Source organism: Clupea harengus, chromosome 22 (genome assembly GCF_900700415.2).
Source record: "Clupea harengus chromosome 22, Ch_v2.0.2, whole genome shotgun sequence".
NCBI classification, from domain to species: domain Eukaryota; kingdom Metazoa; phylum Chordata; class Actinopteri; order Clupeiformes; family Clupeidae; genus Clupea; species Clupea harengus.
Genome location: NC_045173.1, coordinates 8676882 through 8694353, shown reverse-complemented (window position 1 = coordinate 8694353; position 17472 = coordinate 8676882). Strand labels below are relative to the sequence as shown.

At 44.4% G+C, this 17472-nt stretch overlaps 3 protein-coding genes across 4 annotated transcripts in view; 1 reads left to right on the top strand and 2 right to left on the bottom strand.

Moving 5' to 3' along the window:
* The first annotated feature begins 607 nt into the window (after positions 1 to 607).
* On the top strand, positions 608 to 4819 carry rabggtb (Rab geranylgeranyltransferase subunit beta). The gene is made up of 9 exons (XM_012837024.3): positions 608 to 705; positions 1159 to 1266; positions 1455 to 1652; positions 1963 to 2068; positions 2199 to 2251; positions 2442 to 2552; positions 2723 to 2848; positions 3018 to 3167; positions 3738 to 4819. The coding sequence occupies exons 1-9, from the start codon at positions 703 to 705 to the stop codon at positions 3876 to 3878; spliced, it is 996 nt and encodes a 331-aa protein (XP_012692478.1). The 5' UTR covers positions 608 to 702; the 3' UTR covers positions 3879 to 4819.
* Positions 4820 to 6463: 1644 nt separating this feature from the next.
* On the bottom strand, positions 6464 to 8326 carry LOC105908531 (ankyrin repeat and SOCS box protein 17). Its single transcript, XM_012837061.3, has 3 exons — positions 7631 to 8326; positions 7109 to 7388; positions 6464 to 6762 (listed from the first exon to the last, which is right to left on the bottom strand). The coding sequence occupies exons 1-3, from the start codon at positions 8017 to 8019 to the stop codon at positions 6556 to 6558; spliced, it is 876 nt and encodes a 291-aa protein (XP_012692515.1). The 5' UTR covers positions 8020 to 8326; the 3' UTR covers positions 6464 to 6555.
* Positions 8327 to 11692: 3366 nt separating this feature from the next.
* Positions 11693 to 17472, bottom strand: part of efna2a (ephrin-A2a) — a 35619-nt gene continuing 29839 nt past the window's right edge. Inside the window, exons 2-4 of one of the 2 annotated variants that reach the window (XM_031559303.2) lie at positions 15804 to 16096; positions 13394 to 13459; positions 11693 to 13004 (exon numbers count right to left, since the gene is read on the bottom strand). In XM_031559303.2, coding sequence (XP_031415163.1) covers positions 12919 to 13004; positions 13394 to 13459; positions 15804 to 16096 — 445 coding nt within the window. In that variant the 3' untranslated portion in view covers positions 11693 to 12918. The remainder of the gene's footprint in view (positions 13005 to 13393; positions 13460 to 15803; positions 16097 to 17472) is intronic. The other variant, XM_031559302.2, reaches the window with a different exon arrangement.

The following is a 17472-nucleotide window of genomic DNA, read 5'->3' as shown; positions in this document are numbered from 1 at the left end:
TAGCACTATACACTCCTGAATACATATTCTATGCACATAGGCTGAACAAAGATCCACATCAATTTCATATGAAATGCTATTGTACGTATTTTCATGGGCAGCTGAATTTTCGACAGGGACAAAAGGGCAATGATCAACTGTCAGGAGATAGTCTATTGCTTAACGCCTGTTTAGTAGGTACATATACCAATAACGCATCAGATTCTAATAAGCAGATATCTTAAGTTTGGAATGTTACCGAAATAGGATGTGTATTTGCCCTTCTGCAATACAAAAGTTGTATGCAGAGAGATGATGTAATAATCAAAAAGGCTTTCATCGCATCATCAATAATATTTCAAAATTAACATGAAATGTTTAGGTGAAACGAGACGAATGATGCTTGTAATACGATTCTTCTGATGTAAGAACATCTAAAAGAGGCAATTTGTTGTGACAATACCAAGTGGAAAAACGCTAAACTGGACAGCCCTACTCGGTCCAACTAAAGATTTTTTTCTTCTCTTTATTCAGATCTAAAAATATATATATATGTAGAAACAAGTATGAGGAATACAATAAGGCTAGTGAAATGAAATGAAGAAAATGGGATGGTCCTACTGAAGTTTGTTCCATAGGATTTTATATTTGTGACGCATTATTTTCAGGACGTGACGTCTTGAATGTGGGACCTGTGACAGCTCTTCCTGGACTCCCTTTACGATGGTAAATTATGTCTAAATTGTTTTAGTGCATGATGAATTTCTGTTTTTATTTCAAATTCACTCGACTACACACGGAATCTATGTATGTGAAGCCATCTTTTTATGGTCTGACTTTTATGCACACTCACGTTGCCAGAGTCACTCGGCTGGTTGGCTAACACCGTTAGCTCTGTGTGCTAACTAGCAAGTTTGAGACTGCTGTCAGTTTATTACCTCTTTGATACGTATGTTTATTCCCGTATTACAGCAATTTTAGTTATTGAACTGAATAGCTGTTTTTGCTGCTAGACAGAGTGTTGAGGGTAGTGGTAGCCAGAGTAAGTGGCCAGTAAAGCCCGATGGTACTAGCTAGCCTGATGAATTGTCTGACTGGTTTCAAATGTGTAAATGCAACGGTACATTTGAGCGTTAGTATGAAATTAAATTTGCCACTCCGTTTCATCTCTCTCTTTAGGGGACCCAAGTGAAAGACGTTGTCATCAAGGCCGATGCGCCAAATGCTCTTCTCTTGGACAAGCATGCAGATTACATCGCCGCGTATGGTCTCAAAAAGGATGACTATGTAAGTGTGGAGTCAGTGGAGAGGTTACAAGGACCTCTGTTCTGTCCATAGTAGAACAATGGAACACTTGGCCATAGCAAAATGCATGATCGTAGTAGGCCTATATGCCACGACAGACAGAAAGATTGGAATGATTACCATATATATATATATATATATATATGCTGTGTTTCATACCCACAAAACAGGAATACACGCTGTCCGAGTACCTAAGAATGAGTGGAATCTACTGGGGGCTGACTGTGATGGACCTGATGGGCCAGCTCCACCGAATGAACACCGCTGAGATCACAGAGTTCATCAAGTCTTGCCAGCATGAGTGTGGAGGCATCAGCGCCAGCATCGGTCATGACCCTCACCTGCTGTACACTCTAAGTGCCGTACAGGTCAGACAACCATGCTGAGATTTCATGATTACATTTGCAGTCATATTTCCGGACCTTCATACAGTCTTTATGTGCCTTTGAGCCAAGTGTTTGGCTAAAATGGAATGATGTAATTTCAGGAATCCTTCATGATATTCTAGGAATGTATTCTGTCATTACCATGGTAGTGCTAACAACATCGTGTATCAGTTGAGTATAGATACTCACCCACGAGTCAATACCTTCACTAAACAGGTTGCCATGTTTGGCTGAATTACTATCCAGATGATTTGTGTTGCAGCAGTGTTCATCTGTGGAATCTTCATTTCAGATCTTGTCGTTGTATGATGATGTCGATGCGATCAGTGTGGATAAGGTGGTGGAGTATGTGAAGGGTTTACAACAGGAAGACGGTTCATTTGCTGGAGACAAATGGGGTAAGATCACAGAAGCAGTACAAAGAAGCAGTATTTCATTGATACTTTTAATTCAAGATTAGTATTAAGGTTATTTGGTTGGTACGATTGAATTGGTAGACTTCACATTCTCACTCTCTCTCTTCTTTAGGGGAAATAGACACACGGTTCTCTTTCTGTGCTGTAGCAACTCTTGCATTACTGGTAATGTGAAATATTTCATTTCGATTTTTTCAGTGTTAAATACAAAATACTTTATTTGAACACAGTCTCTTTTAGCCTTTCCTTTAGGTAGATGAGGGAAAATGACATGAATAATCATATTCGTGTGGAGGTATGATAATTACACAGTAGTAATGAATGAAAGTCTGACTGACTGTCTGATGTGGTCCAGGGCAAGTTGGATGCAATTAACGTGGACAAGGCAGTTGAGTTTGTTCTCTCCTGCATGAACTTTGATGGTGGCTTTGGTTGCAGACCAGGATCAGAATCCCATGCGGGTCAGGTATTGCTAGCATTTTTACACATTTCCTGATGATGATGTGCAACTCTTTCATCTGAAACAAAGTATCACCGTGACCAGACAGAGTATAGTTTTGATGTTTCAACCGCCCTCTAGAGGCCACCTCATGCAGTGTCTTTCAGCCTCTGTTCTTTGCTTCCCACTCCCATCAGATCTACTGCTGCACAGGCTTCCTGTCCATCACAGGCCAGCTACACCAGGTGAACGCTGACCTCCTTGGCTGGTGGTTGTGTGAGCGACAGCTACCCTCAGGAGGTCTAAATGGACGCCCAGAGAAGGTGGGGTTGCTGCTGATCACAATTTTGGAACCTTATTGTAGGAGAGCAAAAATGCAAAAACCATTTGCGGTTTACCTTCTGTGATTTGCATGTCTTGTGTGTACGGTGCCACCAAGAGGGTAGAAGAGGATAATAGAAACCTGATTGCTTTTTCCTCTTTTTGCTGAAGCTCCCTGATGTGTGTTACTCCTGGTGGGTCCTTGCCTCTCTGAAGATAATTGGCAGAATTCACTGGATTGACAAAACCAAGCTGAGCACGTTCATTCTAGCCTGTCAGGACGAAGAGACTGGGGGCTTTGCTGATAGGCCGGGAGACATGGTATGCTATTACTGTACCCTATGCAGTTCACACAACATTCACAAAAATGTCATAATCATACCCAAGTTGTGTGACCTTATTTTCAGAGAAGGAATGCTTTTCACTTCCCCTGAAGTAGAATACATATGATATGAAGTAATCGAGAATGTATCGTCCGCCGGTCAGTTTCGGAAAATAAATCCCGACAGAACGAACAGGACCCTGACGCGCAGCGGGCAACTATAAATTATACCGCTTACTATACGTTAACTAGCCAAAATGATGAAAATAGAACTTGTGTAGTTACAAAGTTACAATGATTTTCAGTTATGATAAGTCAACTAACTACTTGCAGAATGATATGAAAGATGTGAATCAGTAGCACAAAACCCGTAAAACCCGTTGCCAATAGTAGTGGACATTAATGTTTTACAGCGGTCAAATAACAGACCTTCAAATGGTGGGGTGGCCCATTCAAATCCATGGAACATTCTGTAGCATTCTGAAGAGTCGTATAATATTCAACATTAATACGTGACCAGTTACATGCTGGTGATGTAGGCAGTAAATGATTTCTACGCCTGTCCCCAGGTGGACCCGTTCCATACCCTATTTGGTGTGGCAGGATTGTCCCTCCTCGGGGATGAGGAGGTGAAGGTGGTGAATCCAGTGTTCTGCATGCCTGAGGAGGTGATTCGGAGGGTGGGCCTCCACCCGGAGCTGCTGGGCTAAAAGCACACCTCAGCAGCGCACCCCCTGCACCACCCTCACTCACCCCACCTTCAGCACCACCCGCGGAGCAAAGGGAACTTCGGGAACAGGCCAGAGACTCGTCAGTCTGAGGAGGACCTGGGATGCTTCTGTTGGCCCCTGACAAAACAACAGAGGTCCTCACCCTTGGCTATGAGTGTGAGTGTGTTGTTTGGCCACGGAGTGTGCTTTGTTACTCTCTCTTCACTGGTCTTTTGGCGATGATGACGGCACTGTTGGAGTCATAAAACGTCAGTGTCACAGCCCAGAGTTTGAGCAGCCTGATTGGTCCATTCCATAACATCTCACATGTGGATGTGAAGCCTCTAATGTTGCACTAAGCCAATCTTCATTGTCATCTCATTTAAGAAAAATAATGCTTCAGAAATCACTGTGGTTATTTTTCAAAACACTTCATCAGCATATGGTTACTGAGCAAAAAGTGTCTTATGAATCCGAGTCAGTAATTGTTTTTACAATAATTTTACTACAGGACACAGAATATGCAATATGGTCAGTGGGGGGTATCTACTGTGCGTCATGTCACTTATTAACAGATTTGAAAATGCCTAGTAGCATCAACCCTGATGGCCAGCATGAAAGTGGCTTTGAGTTATTTATTCTCGTTACTTTACAGATATTATTCCATGGTAATATTGTATCAGGGTATATATAGAGCTTTACAAATTACTTTATATCATCCTGGAGAAAAATTGTCTTTTGTGCATTTTTCTTATCTTTAAAGTACTGATTATAATCTGCTGAAATCTGAACAAAGTTCATAATCACAACCACTTATAAACCATCATAAGACTCCACAGATTTATTTTGTCCTGATTGGTTTGAATGATACCTTGTATGTTTGCTATTTAAGGGACGGTGTCTGTTTTTGGGAGGAAAATAAACCATAGTCATATGTAAAACTCTTTATTGTTATGAATTATTTTTGTTTTTATTTGTGTTTACTGTATCCCATCTGATATGAATTGTCTCAATGTCTGCAATATACTCATTTCAATGCATTGTTTTGGTAAAAAGCACGCAGATGAAATCCCACCCCATGATTTCCCTAAAGATGGAACGCCCAGTGCAAACTTGCCTTCAGTACTGCAGGGTGTTGGTTTTTCTCTCAAGGGCAAAATCATGATTACCTGGAAACCATCTAGGTGGAGGCAGCCAATTCCCTTATGTGCATCACCGAAGGTGTCAACTTGTTTTTCAAATATTGTGTTGTCTAGTGAGCCGTCTTGCTATCGCTGCACCAACTCTGTTAGTTTGGGGAGGAATAAATAATTCATAGACTGGATTAGAATTCACCACAAAAGTAGGTTAATCCCAGTTGGTATATGAAGTTGACAATGGCTCTGGATATTTCAGTCAGTTCTCCTCCAGCACAACTAAAATTATCTGGAGGTCTGATGTCAGTGATTTGCATCATGTAGGCCTACCCAAGAAGATCAGCATCACTTCTTTCAAAGATTTGCTTCCTGCTGTGCTTTGCTGTTGAACATAAACGTCATAATCTCTCTGTTTCTCTTATTGGTCTGTTCTTATTGGTCCTTGTGATGAAACACATACATGAAGGCATTTGTGGAATTTTAAAGATGAATCAAAACAAGGCTCCAAGCCATAGCACAAAACAGTGAATAATGCATTTCTTTTCATAAATCCCCCAAAATCATTCTTATTCATAATGCCAATAACAGGCATTATATTCAGTTTGCCGAAAAAAAAAAAAAAAAAATGATGAGATTGTGTTGTGTTGTTGCCTGTCGTCAAGCAAACTTGAAAGGGCGTCAGAATTCGCTGAGCCTGCAGGGGGGCCGTAATCTTCAGCACCCCCTGCCAGAGTCGCCAGGGGAAGCATGATGGTTGTTAGGCTACTCTGAAACCCCACAGGCTCTCATTAGGGAGAGCAGAGAGTGGGATGTGTGCCACCAGCCTGGCATCGCAGCACTCTCTCTCTGGTTCTCTTGCTCCACGGCTTGTTTGGTTTCAAACACACGACAGGTTCCTAGCAGCCAAGGTTTTTTTCTTTTCAGTTTCTTTCCGCACTTTCACCTCTCCATTCATTGTCTTTTGACAGATGAATTGTTCTGTGCAGTATCTAGCCTGTCAGCTGGATACTTTTTTCAGTACATATGATTTGCCATACCCACCCTTCAAACTGGGATTTGTTTGTTCGGTTGCTTTAACCCCATGGAACACTCCCTCATTGTTTCATCATGTACAGTAAAGAAACAAAACAAAAACTCACAGCACTTCGGTTCACTGCCATCTACACCACCTGTGTTTAGCAATTTGACACAGTGTAACTAAACCTTTGAGCATGATATTTTGCAGTTTCCAAGACACTAAGTAAATGACAAAAAAAAACAATGATATAACCCAGTGTCTATCTACGCCAGAGAACACAAAGCTGTCTACCGCCTTAACACAAGGATTTAACTGAGTCTATGACATACTCATATAAATGTGCGCTCATACACAGTACAATGCGAAGTGCTTCATTCACAGCTGTTGCTGATTTGCATTTGAAAAGCAAAAAAAAAGTAAGTGCAACTATGAGAGGTCGTGTCTTGGTCTTAAAAAAGACAAAGGCCATTTAATTTGAGGTCCCTGAGAAGTGCAAGTGTCAGCGAAGGCCAAGTTCAGGGGTTCAGAACTCAAGATTGAGGAAAGACTGGAGGCACGAGGGGAGAGGTAGGTCCTTAATGCCACCAGGGAGTCGACCCATCCTCAGCAGACATCCACGCACTGCCGCCCTGCAGAGGTGGGTCAGCTCACAGGGCTCCTGGTAGCGGTTAGCGGGGATGCAGTCTCTCCAGTCCTCAATCATCGGCATCCGCCCATAAATGATCTGCATCTGCAGAAGATTAGTGGAGAAATCACACTACTAACCCTTTACAGGTTAATGCATGTAGTGCGTAGAGTGGTTGGGAATTGTTATGAATGTAGTTTCATTGGTACTCTTATGCACTTTCTAACCCTGAGAATAGCAGAATCGCCATGATAGCATGTCTTAGCACATGTACCTAAAGGACCCTGTGTGATGGGTAACAGAGCAGTCCGTCATTCCTGTCCATTTATACTTACAAAGGCACGTTGCTAATCAGGTTATAGAGCACTTTTGTGTTATCTAATGATCATATTTCTGTATTTCCCAGATCACTGGTTTATGTGGCGTCTGCCTGTATCCTAGGCCACTTCACCTCGATGTCAGTTATGGAGATGGAGGTGAGCACTCTGCAGCACAGTTCCAAGCACTCGCGGATGCCTCGGCCCACTTCCCCTTGGTTGTGCTCATCCTGCACGTCTAGGCGTGGCGGGATGAACAGGAGACAAATGATGATATAAGTAGGTCGCCGTTCGCGCTCCAACATCCCGTATTGCAGTAGAACCTTTAGAACGTCATACTGCCGGTTCTGGGCCACGAATATCAACGGCGTCACTCCACCCATGGGGCTTGGGCTGTAAATGGGTGTGAAGGACCTGCACAGAGAGGCCTATATTTGTTGTCTCATTCAAGCCACGTGACTGTGCTCGTTTTGGGCGCAGGAACAGGTGACAGTAACAGTCTACAATTGCATTGGGCTTGCTGATTAGGTCTTGCCCATATATTTCTTTGAAAAGTGAAAGCCTTACGTGCTTGTTTGAAAGTCTGTTGACTTAATAATGGACACGGGTGGGTATATACTAAAGGAATAGCCAGATCACCAAGCCAAGTTTCTTACCTCCAGGCAATGGCCAAACAGTCATTCGGGTCTTGGAGGAAATACGATGTTCGCGCCATGAGTGTTCTAATGATTTCCACGTTCCCCCTGCGCGCAAAGACCCAATGCAGGATGATGTTGGTGCACACGTTCATGAACTCCAGGTAGAACTGTGTGTTGAGCTGCACATGGGCTGTCTGGGCGAAGGTGATGAAGTCTGATATAAAGAATTCAAATTCTTCGGATGTTGCATTGCGCAGTTTGTTTCCCAGTGCTTTGTAGATCCGTGGTTCATATGATTCGAGACCCCACTGCCCTGGAAATCTATAAAGAGGTTGTCGTATGACACGGGAAACCAGGCTCATAAATACGTTGTGCTCAGCATTGGAGTCTTCCTCGCCATCCGACATTGTTGAGGTCGGACAGGCTTAGCAATATTCTAAAATAGTTAACGTAGCCTATACATTGTCAACTTGTGGGCATTGTTACGTAACCACAGGCCTTGGGTCTACCCCAGGCCCGTTTACAGCGTCTACTAAAATGCTTTCGCGAGCCAAAAGGATGACCCAAACTAAATATACTGGACAAATTGTTTGAATTCATGGAGATACTTTTTTTTTCATTAAGAATTATCAGTAAGTCTTCGGACAAAATCAGAAACACGTCCTCTTAAAAACGTTTGCTTTTCTTTTTCCAAGTAAGACATTCTATTTGCTCGGCTGTAGTCTTGTACCAGTTGTTGGAGGCTTTTGCGAACAGCTGCGTTTGACATTTTAGCGTGGGCGCTGTCCTTGGTGCCAAAATGTTGTGTGCTGTAGGATCTCGCTGTTCGGTTACGCACGAGGGGCCGCTTGAATGTTTCTGACTGAACTGAAGGCAACCCCCCCTCATACAGGTTACTTTTCGCCTCAGCTGCGGGCGGCAAACACCCCTTCTCAAGCCTGAGCGTTTGCAAGTCAACAGGCTCTTGGTGCGTTGAAGGATCGTGACCTTTGTGTGCTGAATTTGTTGGGGGTGAACGTTTTGACCCTAAGATGTGGTATTCTCCCTCAAACTCTTCTTGTCTAAGCGGCTTCTTGCGGCGGTATGCCTCTGTTTTATTAGAGAGCGATGACAGCGATTGGGCAAGATCTTGAGTTACTCTATTTTGCTCCAAGGCTGATCCACTTAAATCCTGCCTGCAAACTAATGCTTGTTCAAGTTTAACCGGGGGTGCCCCCTTCTGTTTGTTATTTTGTTTCTTCACATTCATATTAGCACGTCTGAGATTGATCAAACTTTGATCCTTAGGCTCTGACGACATATGAGTTTCATACTCACTAAAATGATGTCTTGCATTGCTTTTCTCAACCAGCGGCCCATCAGACACGTCCAAGGTGTCCGATTCAGGAGTCACCACGCAATCACAATTCCGGGGAACGCGTGCACAAGTCCAATGCGTGCGTAACCAAGGCATGTCAGGAACCATATCCTCTGCATTTAGAATCTTGTTATGACCAATTTCTCTGTCACGTTTAGAAATGTACGTTGTAACATCCTTAGTGGAGATGTTTAAATTTGGTGTACCACTTACTGAGGTAAAATGTGGAGTCCTTGTTTCATGGCAATACCCACTTATTGCTCCGATTTGCCGCAGGTTGGTTTTAACCTCTCTTAACTCCTTGTTGATCGAAAATATCACTCTCCGGTGATCCTGTTGAAGAATACATTTTTGATTGTCGAACCTCTTTGCTTCCCATGCGTTCTTAGAGAGGGCTTTCGTCATATTCAAGACAGTTAATTCGCAGTCCTTAAGTTTGTTGCTCATGTTCCCTGTTTGGCCGTGAAGTGCGCATTACCATCAGCAACAGAGGGCGTGGAGGTAAAAGTAGCCTACTCCGGGCAACTGACATAGTAGATGCCAGCAACTCAGTTGAAATCAGAGGAGAAATTATCATTTCTTCCAAACTATATAAATGTAGGCTTTGCATGAAAGCACTTAAAGCATAATACAATCTATCGGCATGACTGATGCATCGCCTAACACTCGAAGACTTCTGAACATTGTAGTCACACTTTTGAAACTGTTGGGGGCGACAAATATCTTTCAAAGGGAAACACACACACACACACACACACACACACGAACAAACAAAGACAACAGCTCACGTTTAGGTGTACAATGGAGAAAACACATACCGGTGACTGTCAAGAGAAACGTTTAGGGTAAAAATATTGGTGATGCACAAATGTTTACGAACTACAGCCTGATACTAAAACATTGCATATACATCACGATAATAGTTCTTCATTTAAAAGAAAATGTAGCTCACTGGTATGTCAATAAATTGACCCTAAGCATTAAAAAAACAGGGGGGGGGGGGGGGGGTTGATTCCATGAATAGCTGATCAGCTGTTCAATTTTAAAACATACAATGCGATACGTGCGCCACCAGGTGCATTTTATTTCAAAGGGAACTTCAAAAAGAGGCCCAGAGAGTGTCACTTTCCCTGCGGCCACTACCTGTTCCCTTTGTATATAGAACATGACTTCCTTCACTGAACTACCTGCCTCAGAGCTCTCCCTGCCTATGTATTTTTCATCATAGTCTACATTGCATAAATTATTCACGTAGGACATCCACATTTCTCAGCCCTGCCCACACCTAATAGTTGACTGAGCAACCAGGGCAGGCCAAAGCTCCTGATTGGTTAAAGTGGCATTGCCTACCAGGGATCTGACCTAAGAGCAGAGTCAAATATTAAGGTTGTCAAGGGTAAGGGGTTTTAAAAGGCCAAAATGTTGATATTGTCCACCATCCATGAATAGCAAAAACCCACACATAGGGATAAAACATACAAAATTACAGTCTCTGGGATGAAAAATTATAGTCAATAATGTTTTGGCACCAAACTGTGAAGAAACATCTGGGGATGAAAACTCAAGCTGTTGGCACGTTCCCTCTGGAAGCGCGGTGAAAAATGCTTTTTGGCACAAATCTTGCGAACCCATATTTCAATGGTATACTGAGGGGATGGTTTTCTCAAAATAGATCGAAAAAATGAAAGATTTATGCCACACAAAATATGGTGAAGTGCGTGAAACTATAAAGGAAACAGCTGGAAAACAAGAAATATACACTTGAATGTGAAAACACATGGACAACCTATCCACCAAGTGGTCCTGTTTTTGTGAGTTGGTTCAGTTGATGAATGTTGTGGTCTGAACACTTTTCAGCGTGTTTATTTCCATGTATGTCGAAACTTGGTAACCAAATTATATTCTCTAAAACATAAATCTTCCATTAATGTGTATTTGCAAAACGAGGCATATGAAATATCTTTAGCAGGGCTTCACTGTTATAAAGCAGTAATTATGTACTTAATATTTCTGGCATTTTACACAATATATTTTGATACAAGTAATGATTTATGTACAAATTATTTCTCTTGCATGCTAAAGTGAGCTAGTTCAACTAAATACTATATAGAGAGACATGCAAAGCTCATCTAGATCATCTGGATACTATTACCAAGTATGTCCCAGATCACCCTGGGAGTGCTACTTGTCATCTAGTGCTGTGTAATATTAAATGATCTTTGGATAATGGGAGCGCTACAACACATTAGAACCCTCTATAGACAAAAAGCTTTATTTGTGTGGCTCCTTTTGAACATGTTTGTCGCAATTTGACAAAACGAGTAAGCTGTACAAAATAACTTGAATGAAAAAAGAGAACAGATACACCAAGTCTGATGAACATACAATCAAGTCTGGATGCCGTTTTTGTCCATTAAATACTGATTACAATTTGACAAGAGCACAATAACAACCACGATTACAGTGAAAGAATCCCCCCAAAAATGCATCGAGCAGCTGAGTCACCGCCCATAGCCTGTCATCACTCAAAGACAATCCCCCAAAGATCCCATGAATAATGGATTCTGCTCTTAAATGCTACAAAAATAACATGAAGTAGAACACATAAAAATATCCAGTCTTGTTTGTGGATGCTCTTTCCATGTTGTCTCATTATGTTGTGATTTTCACATTAGAGAAAGCCCATCCCCAGACTCCACTCTAAACACAGCAGTCCTTTTGCCTTCCACCATATGTGTGTGTGTGTGTGTGCCTTCAAAGTTTTCAGATGATCAAAGCTTCATTTTGCAGCATTAGTGTCTGGCATTCCTCAGCGCGGCAAACTGACCGTGTTGATCTGTGTTCTCCAGATGGATATGCGGCGGCCTGTGTCAGACCCCGCTTAGGCTCTCTCCAGCAGGGATAAAGCACCATAAGTGGCATTTTGTGCTGTGGCAGACCAAACTCATAGGCAAAAGCAGTCGTGATGAGTGAGAAGGCTCCAGAGCCATAGGCGAAGCACAGCGCAGCAGCTAATAAGTCTAAGAGGCTTTTTTTTTTTATTTGATCACACTTCTCTGTATTTCTGAGTAAAAATATATCATTAAGAAGGTCAGTGTTTTTCTTTTTCATTATTAATACATTTTTTTAATTCATTTTATTTGTCACAGTGTCCATGCAAGTGGCTCTCTCATGATGTCCATCTGCCTGATGTTCAGACTCCAAAGCCTTCTCTTCCTTATCTTTCATGTACACACGCAGACAGCTCAAGTCCTTTGGTGTCATTAGAAGCCATATTTAATGGGATCCCTTGGGCTAATGCCCTCTTGATCCAGCTGGCTGAAAGTGTGAATCCTGAATGTGGGCTGTTACATCGAAGAACTGTCCAGCCAAAATAACATTTGCGGGGGGTGACAGCTGTGACACAGGTGATGGAATTAACCTAGGCCTCAGAATGCGACAACCAACAGAAATCAGAGTTTTTGTGAATTTCAAGAAAAGTTTCACCAGATATGATTCTCTAAAATGCTTGGCAGGCCCCAGGTGTCTGCGGTTTTTCTATTTGTCACAGTGTCGCACACACCCACACACACACACACACACACACACACACACACACACACACACACACACACACACACACACTCACACACATCCACACTCAGTGCTCATTTGTTCGGTGTGTGTGGTGGTGTGGGTCGAGAGGGTGTCCCTGAGGGAATTGGGCCAGGGGAAATGGGAAAGGGGAAGAGAAGTCGGGGAGAAGAGGGGAGAGGGGAGGGCAAAGAAAGCGGAGGGGGAGAAGGAGGAGAGAGAGGGTGGTGGGAGCATCCAGGGCTCCAGGTAAAGGAGCCCGAGTGGTCACAGGCTGGAGGTCTTCACACAGAGGCCAGCAGCAGCAGCAGCAGCAGCGGGGCCAGCACCAGGGAGAGGCGGGGGGCCTGCGCTCTCCAGCTCGGGCCCTCGTCAATCAGGAAGGGCTCTGGAGACTCGTAACTCGAGCCATCTGAAAGCACAGGAACACAGAGAGACAGCACAACACAAGAAGTGGAAGAGCTAGAAGCCCAGGAGTAAAAGAAAAGGGAGAGAGAGGAAAAAAAGAAAGAGAAAAGAAAGACGAAACATATACCTCTTCTGGGGAGCAGCAGGGGGATTTTAAACAACATCCTGGCTGACCTAATTATGCTTTAATTACTGTGTTGGAGAAATCTAGATCACATCTCTGGCTTTCTCTGCACAGAGAGGATTGTATGATAGATGAGGATATTATGACATATTTATGTCATGCCTTTAAAAAGTCTGGTCTGTAAATATCCAACTCAGTGATGTAGGTGAAAATGTCAACGTTAAACACGTTTAAATAGGGTAAGAGAAAATATGTCAGGTAGGTATTTATACTGATGGTGAATTGAATTAGGCCGAGAGAGAGAGAAAGAGAGACTTACTAGTTGGCTTTACATACACCTTCAGCTTCAGACAAGGCATCCCTGCATGGTTGGGATGTGGAGAAGCTGTGTATTAGGAGAGAGAGAGAGAGACAGAGAGAGAGAGAGAGGGGGGGGACAAAGATAGAGTAATGGAATTTAGGAAACTATTGCTTAAGCAATTGCCACAACTACTACCATTTTTGACCAGCTCCTTGAAAGACTACTTGAAGTCTTTCTATTTCTATTTCATGACAGCTGAATCAAACTCAGGGCTTGATATTTGCCTCCCCCTCCTGTAGAAATTGTGGTGAGCTTCTGTGTCTTACCAGTCCCACACACTGCCCTGTCAACACACCATGTCCCCGTTGGAAATTGCTCTGCAGACAACTGGCTGACCTTAGAAACAAAGAGCAAATCTCTCCACTGTCACCGGCACACACACACACATCACGGCCAGTCACTTCTGCCACGCTTGATACCCCTGGATCAGCCATGAATCTCTCCAAGCCCTTGACACACAGACCCTCTGGCTTGATTATTTTTCCGATCGCTTCCACACCCGTTCACACAGACACAGACACACACACACACACACACACACACACACACACACACACACACACACACACAGTACCAGTCCAGAGGAGCCTGAAGGCCAAAATGAAATCTGTCCTCAAGGATAACATGGAGGAGCTGAAAAATAAAATAACATTTTGGCCGAGACACGGGTGGATGTTCCAGAACATTGTGACATATCCTGGCAGCATCAGCCATTTTCGGAGGCACCCTACAGAGCCCCCTATCTTCTGACCAATCGCCCTATTTTCTCCCTCACTCTCTTTCTTTCTGTCTTGATTTCCCTCACTCCCCGGTCTCCAGGTCATTGCGTATTCCCGCGGTGTGCCACCACACCAGATACTCGGGGGGTTCATTGGAGAGCACCCAACCTAAACCGACGGCAGCTGGGGTGGGAGACAGCTGTCAAGACGTCATCACCGCCGATCAATATGAGGGGCCGGCGGAGGGAGGAGGGGGTTAAGTCTGACCGCAGGGGTGATGGACGTGCTCTTTTATCGCCGCACAATCAAGCCGAACCAATCCCCCCCACCCCAACACTCCTTTCTCCCCCTTCTCCCCCTGATAACCCTGCAGATCCATCTCCCACCACCACCACCACAACCCCCCCTCGGGCCCCTTGGGGACTGAGACAGATACAATGTTGCCGGCATCCAGACAATCCCTCTGGAGGTGAAGCCTGCCTGAATGGTGTTATTGGTAGTATTGGTGAGGGATAGACGAAGGGGAGAAGGGAACCCACCCCCCCTTTCACATGGCCCTACCCCTCAGGCTGGGACAAAAGGGGCCACACAATGCAGGCCTCGGCAGAGGATCTGGGAGGCGGGGGCATTCAAAAACCCAGTTTGAGGGACGGGGCCCAGAGAGTGAAGGGCATCTTTGAACTTTTTAGCTCTCTTTGTGCTGTCTGTTTTTTTTCTCTCCCTCTCTTTTTGGAAGGATGACAACACACTACCATGTATGATAAGTAGCTAGACGCCCCGCTGGTTTGAGTGAGGCAAACACTTCCACAGAGTGCCCGCCCCATCAGCCTCCACCCCCCCCCCCCCCCTTTTCTCCTGTCTCAGCCGTCACTCAAAAGATAATTGACATTAAAATAAGACCCGCGTATAATCTGTGTCCATTTCCATGGGAGACTGAGCTTTGGTGGGTCTGGCGGGTTAGGGCTTTGGCACTGCTGCTGTGGGGGTTGGATGTGACAAATGGTCGGAGCCTGTGGGATGCTTTGCTTTGGGAGAAGCTTTGAGATGTGTGTGTGTGTGTGTGTGTGTGTGTGTCACCATATTGCGCAGTGTGTTCACCAAATGCAGGTGGCTTTGAACCCCCCTTCTGTTACACTGTGAATGTCTGCGTTTTCTCTTGCCGTGCATTGTAATTACCGTATAAATAATTTAGCTTCTTTGGCACCAGTTTGAGGGGCGTCGCGTAAGGCCTTTCAAGTTATCTAGTTAGAACAGCTGGATGTGGGGAGGGAGGGGAAATGTAATTATTCCCGTTTCACTTGTCTTGTTGTTTTGCTCATGTGTGGAGGAGTACGGACTCTGGTCTTGTGAGTTCCTCCGAAAAGGGCGCAAAAAAAACCAACTGAGAAATGATTAAAAGCCTGTGAATCGGCCTTCCACTTTCAAAGGATGCGCTGGAAGCTCTTTGAGGTTAATGGGGATTGAGTCGGAAGCAGAAGCCCCTTAAATGGGGTGGATTACACAGCTAGAGGAGCCAGAGAAGCTGCACATCGCCAAACATCAGATATGCAAGAGGAAGTGTGTCTCCCTGTCCTGTCCGAAATCTGCCTGTGGAAAAAAGCATGGTTTACCCACAGATCTGCTACTTTTCTACTTTTTTGGCGACTCACAGATGTAGTAGTACTCGTGTCCCGGGCGGAATTCGAAGCCCAGAGAGAAGGGCGTGAAGAGCTGGAACTTCTCGGAGAAGCGCAAGGGGCCGTCGGTGCTCTGTGGCCGGTTGCACTCCCAGCGCTTGAAGCCTCGCATGCGGTGCTCGCAGGTGGCGTAGCCGTCATGGTTCACCATGAAGAGGATGTAGCGCTCCATCCGACTGTGCGGCTGAGGGGTGTCGTAGTATGGGCAGTAGACGTCCAAGTAGTCGTTGATACTGACCGCCACGGTGTACTCCCCATGCCAAAACCTGAAAGGAGAGGGGGAGAGAGAGAGAGAAAGAGAGGAACAACAGCAGTGTTGGTTAGTGCTCTGGAAGTGAACCAGGTAGATTGAAGAGGGAAGACACACTTCAAGAGCGCACTTCAAGGGACTCTTAGACGCACCCACATGGCTGTTTACAAGGGAGGGAGCCGAGCTGAGACCCACAAAAAATGAATTCCTAAGTAGGTCAAACGTGGGGGGAAGTGGGAAGGCTCTTGGCAAAATGGAGCACTTTGGTGTTGCTGGAACCCATGGTTTTGTGGCGAGATTTAAAGGCTGCCACTCTGCACTGATGATACAAATGAAACGGATGACTGAGAATCTATCTGGTCAGAGAAAAAGATTTGTGCCCTTCTTTTTGTAAACCTTTAGGTTACAAAATATTGAAACCAACGTAAATGACTAGTTAAATCCAGTCTGTGAGATATGTCCCCTAAATTAATTGCTTTTTACAAAACAGAAAATAATTCTCTACATTCTCAAGGCCTGTATGTTCTAAATAATCCCAGCAATTGGAGCTTAGTGATAAGTGAATTCTCCATGCAGCTACATCCTCTTTTTTCTGACTATTGTCTATTTCAGACTATAGGGAGAACCGATAGAAAGCAAACAAGACAGAGACAGAGAGAGAGAGAAAGGAGGAGAGAGAGAGAGAGAGAGAAAGAGACAAGTAAAAACTGCAAGCCTTTGGAAATAAAATAAAAAAAATCCTCAGAGACATTGACTGCACAGAAATGATTTCAGATGAAGAAATGTTCTGTTATATCAGAAAGACTATCGAGATTGCTGCACCACAATTTTCGGTTTCTTCTAGCGTTTCTAATTGCTAATTTTGCCCTGGTATTAAAAGTGAGCCTCATGCATTAAATGAGATGAAATGAAATGGGCCCATAATAAACACACAGTCCACCTATCTCAGTTTGCCTGCGTAATAAACACATCCATGGTTGTTATTACGGGCAGAAAAGAGTGTGCCATTAGAAGTTCACGAGGGGGGAAACACGAGAAAGCACTCACACCTAGAGGAATGAGAAAAGCTGTCACTTCTCTGGCCTGCAGGATGCCTCCCTCCCGGTCTCCGCTGGGCCGGTGTCCTGTGTGCTCACCCAGAAGGGCTGGCCTTTGGAGCACCTGCTCCTGCTCTAGTTCCTGGCTGTCCATCTGCTGTACATACTCTACAAGACAAACTACCAGAGAGGTGCATTCCTCAGCGAAGGAGGGCCTCGCGCCTTTCACCAGGGCTGACAGGGGACAGCCTGTGTGGAATAGGAGCTCCCTTTTTGACCCGTCCGCCAAAGACACACTCCCAGTCAGATCAGTCGCTCACATATAATCCAGCTAAGGCTTTTCGTCGTGTTAGAG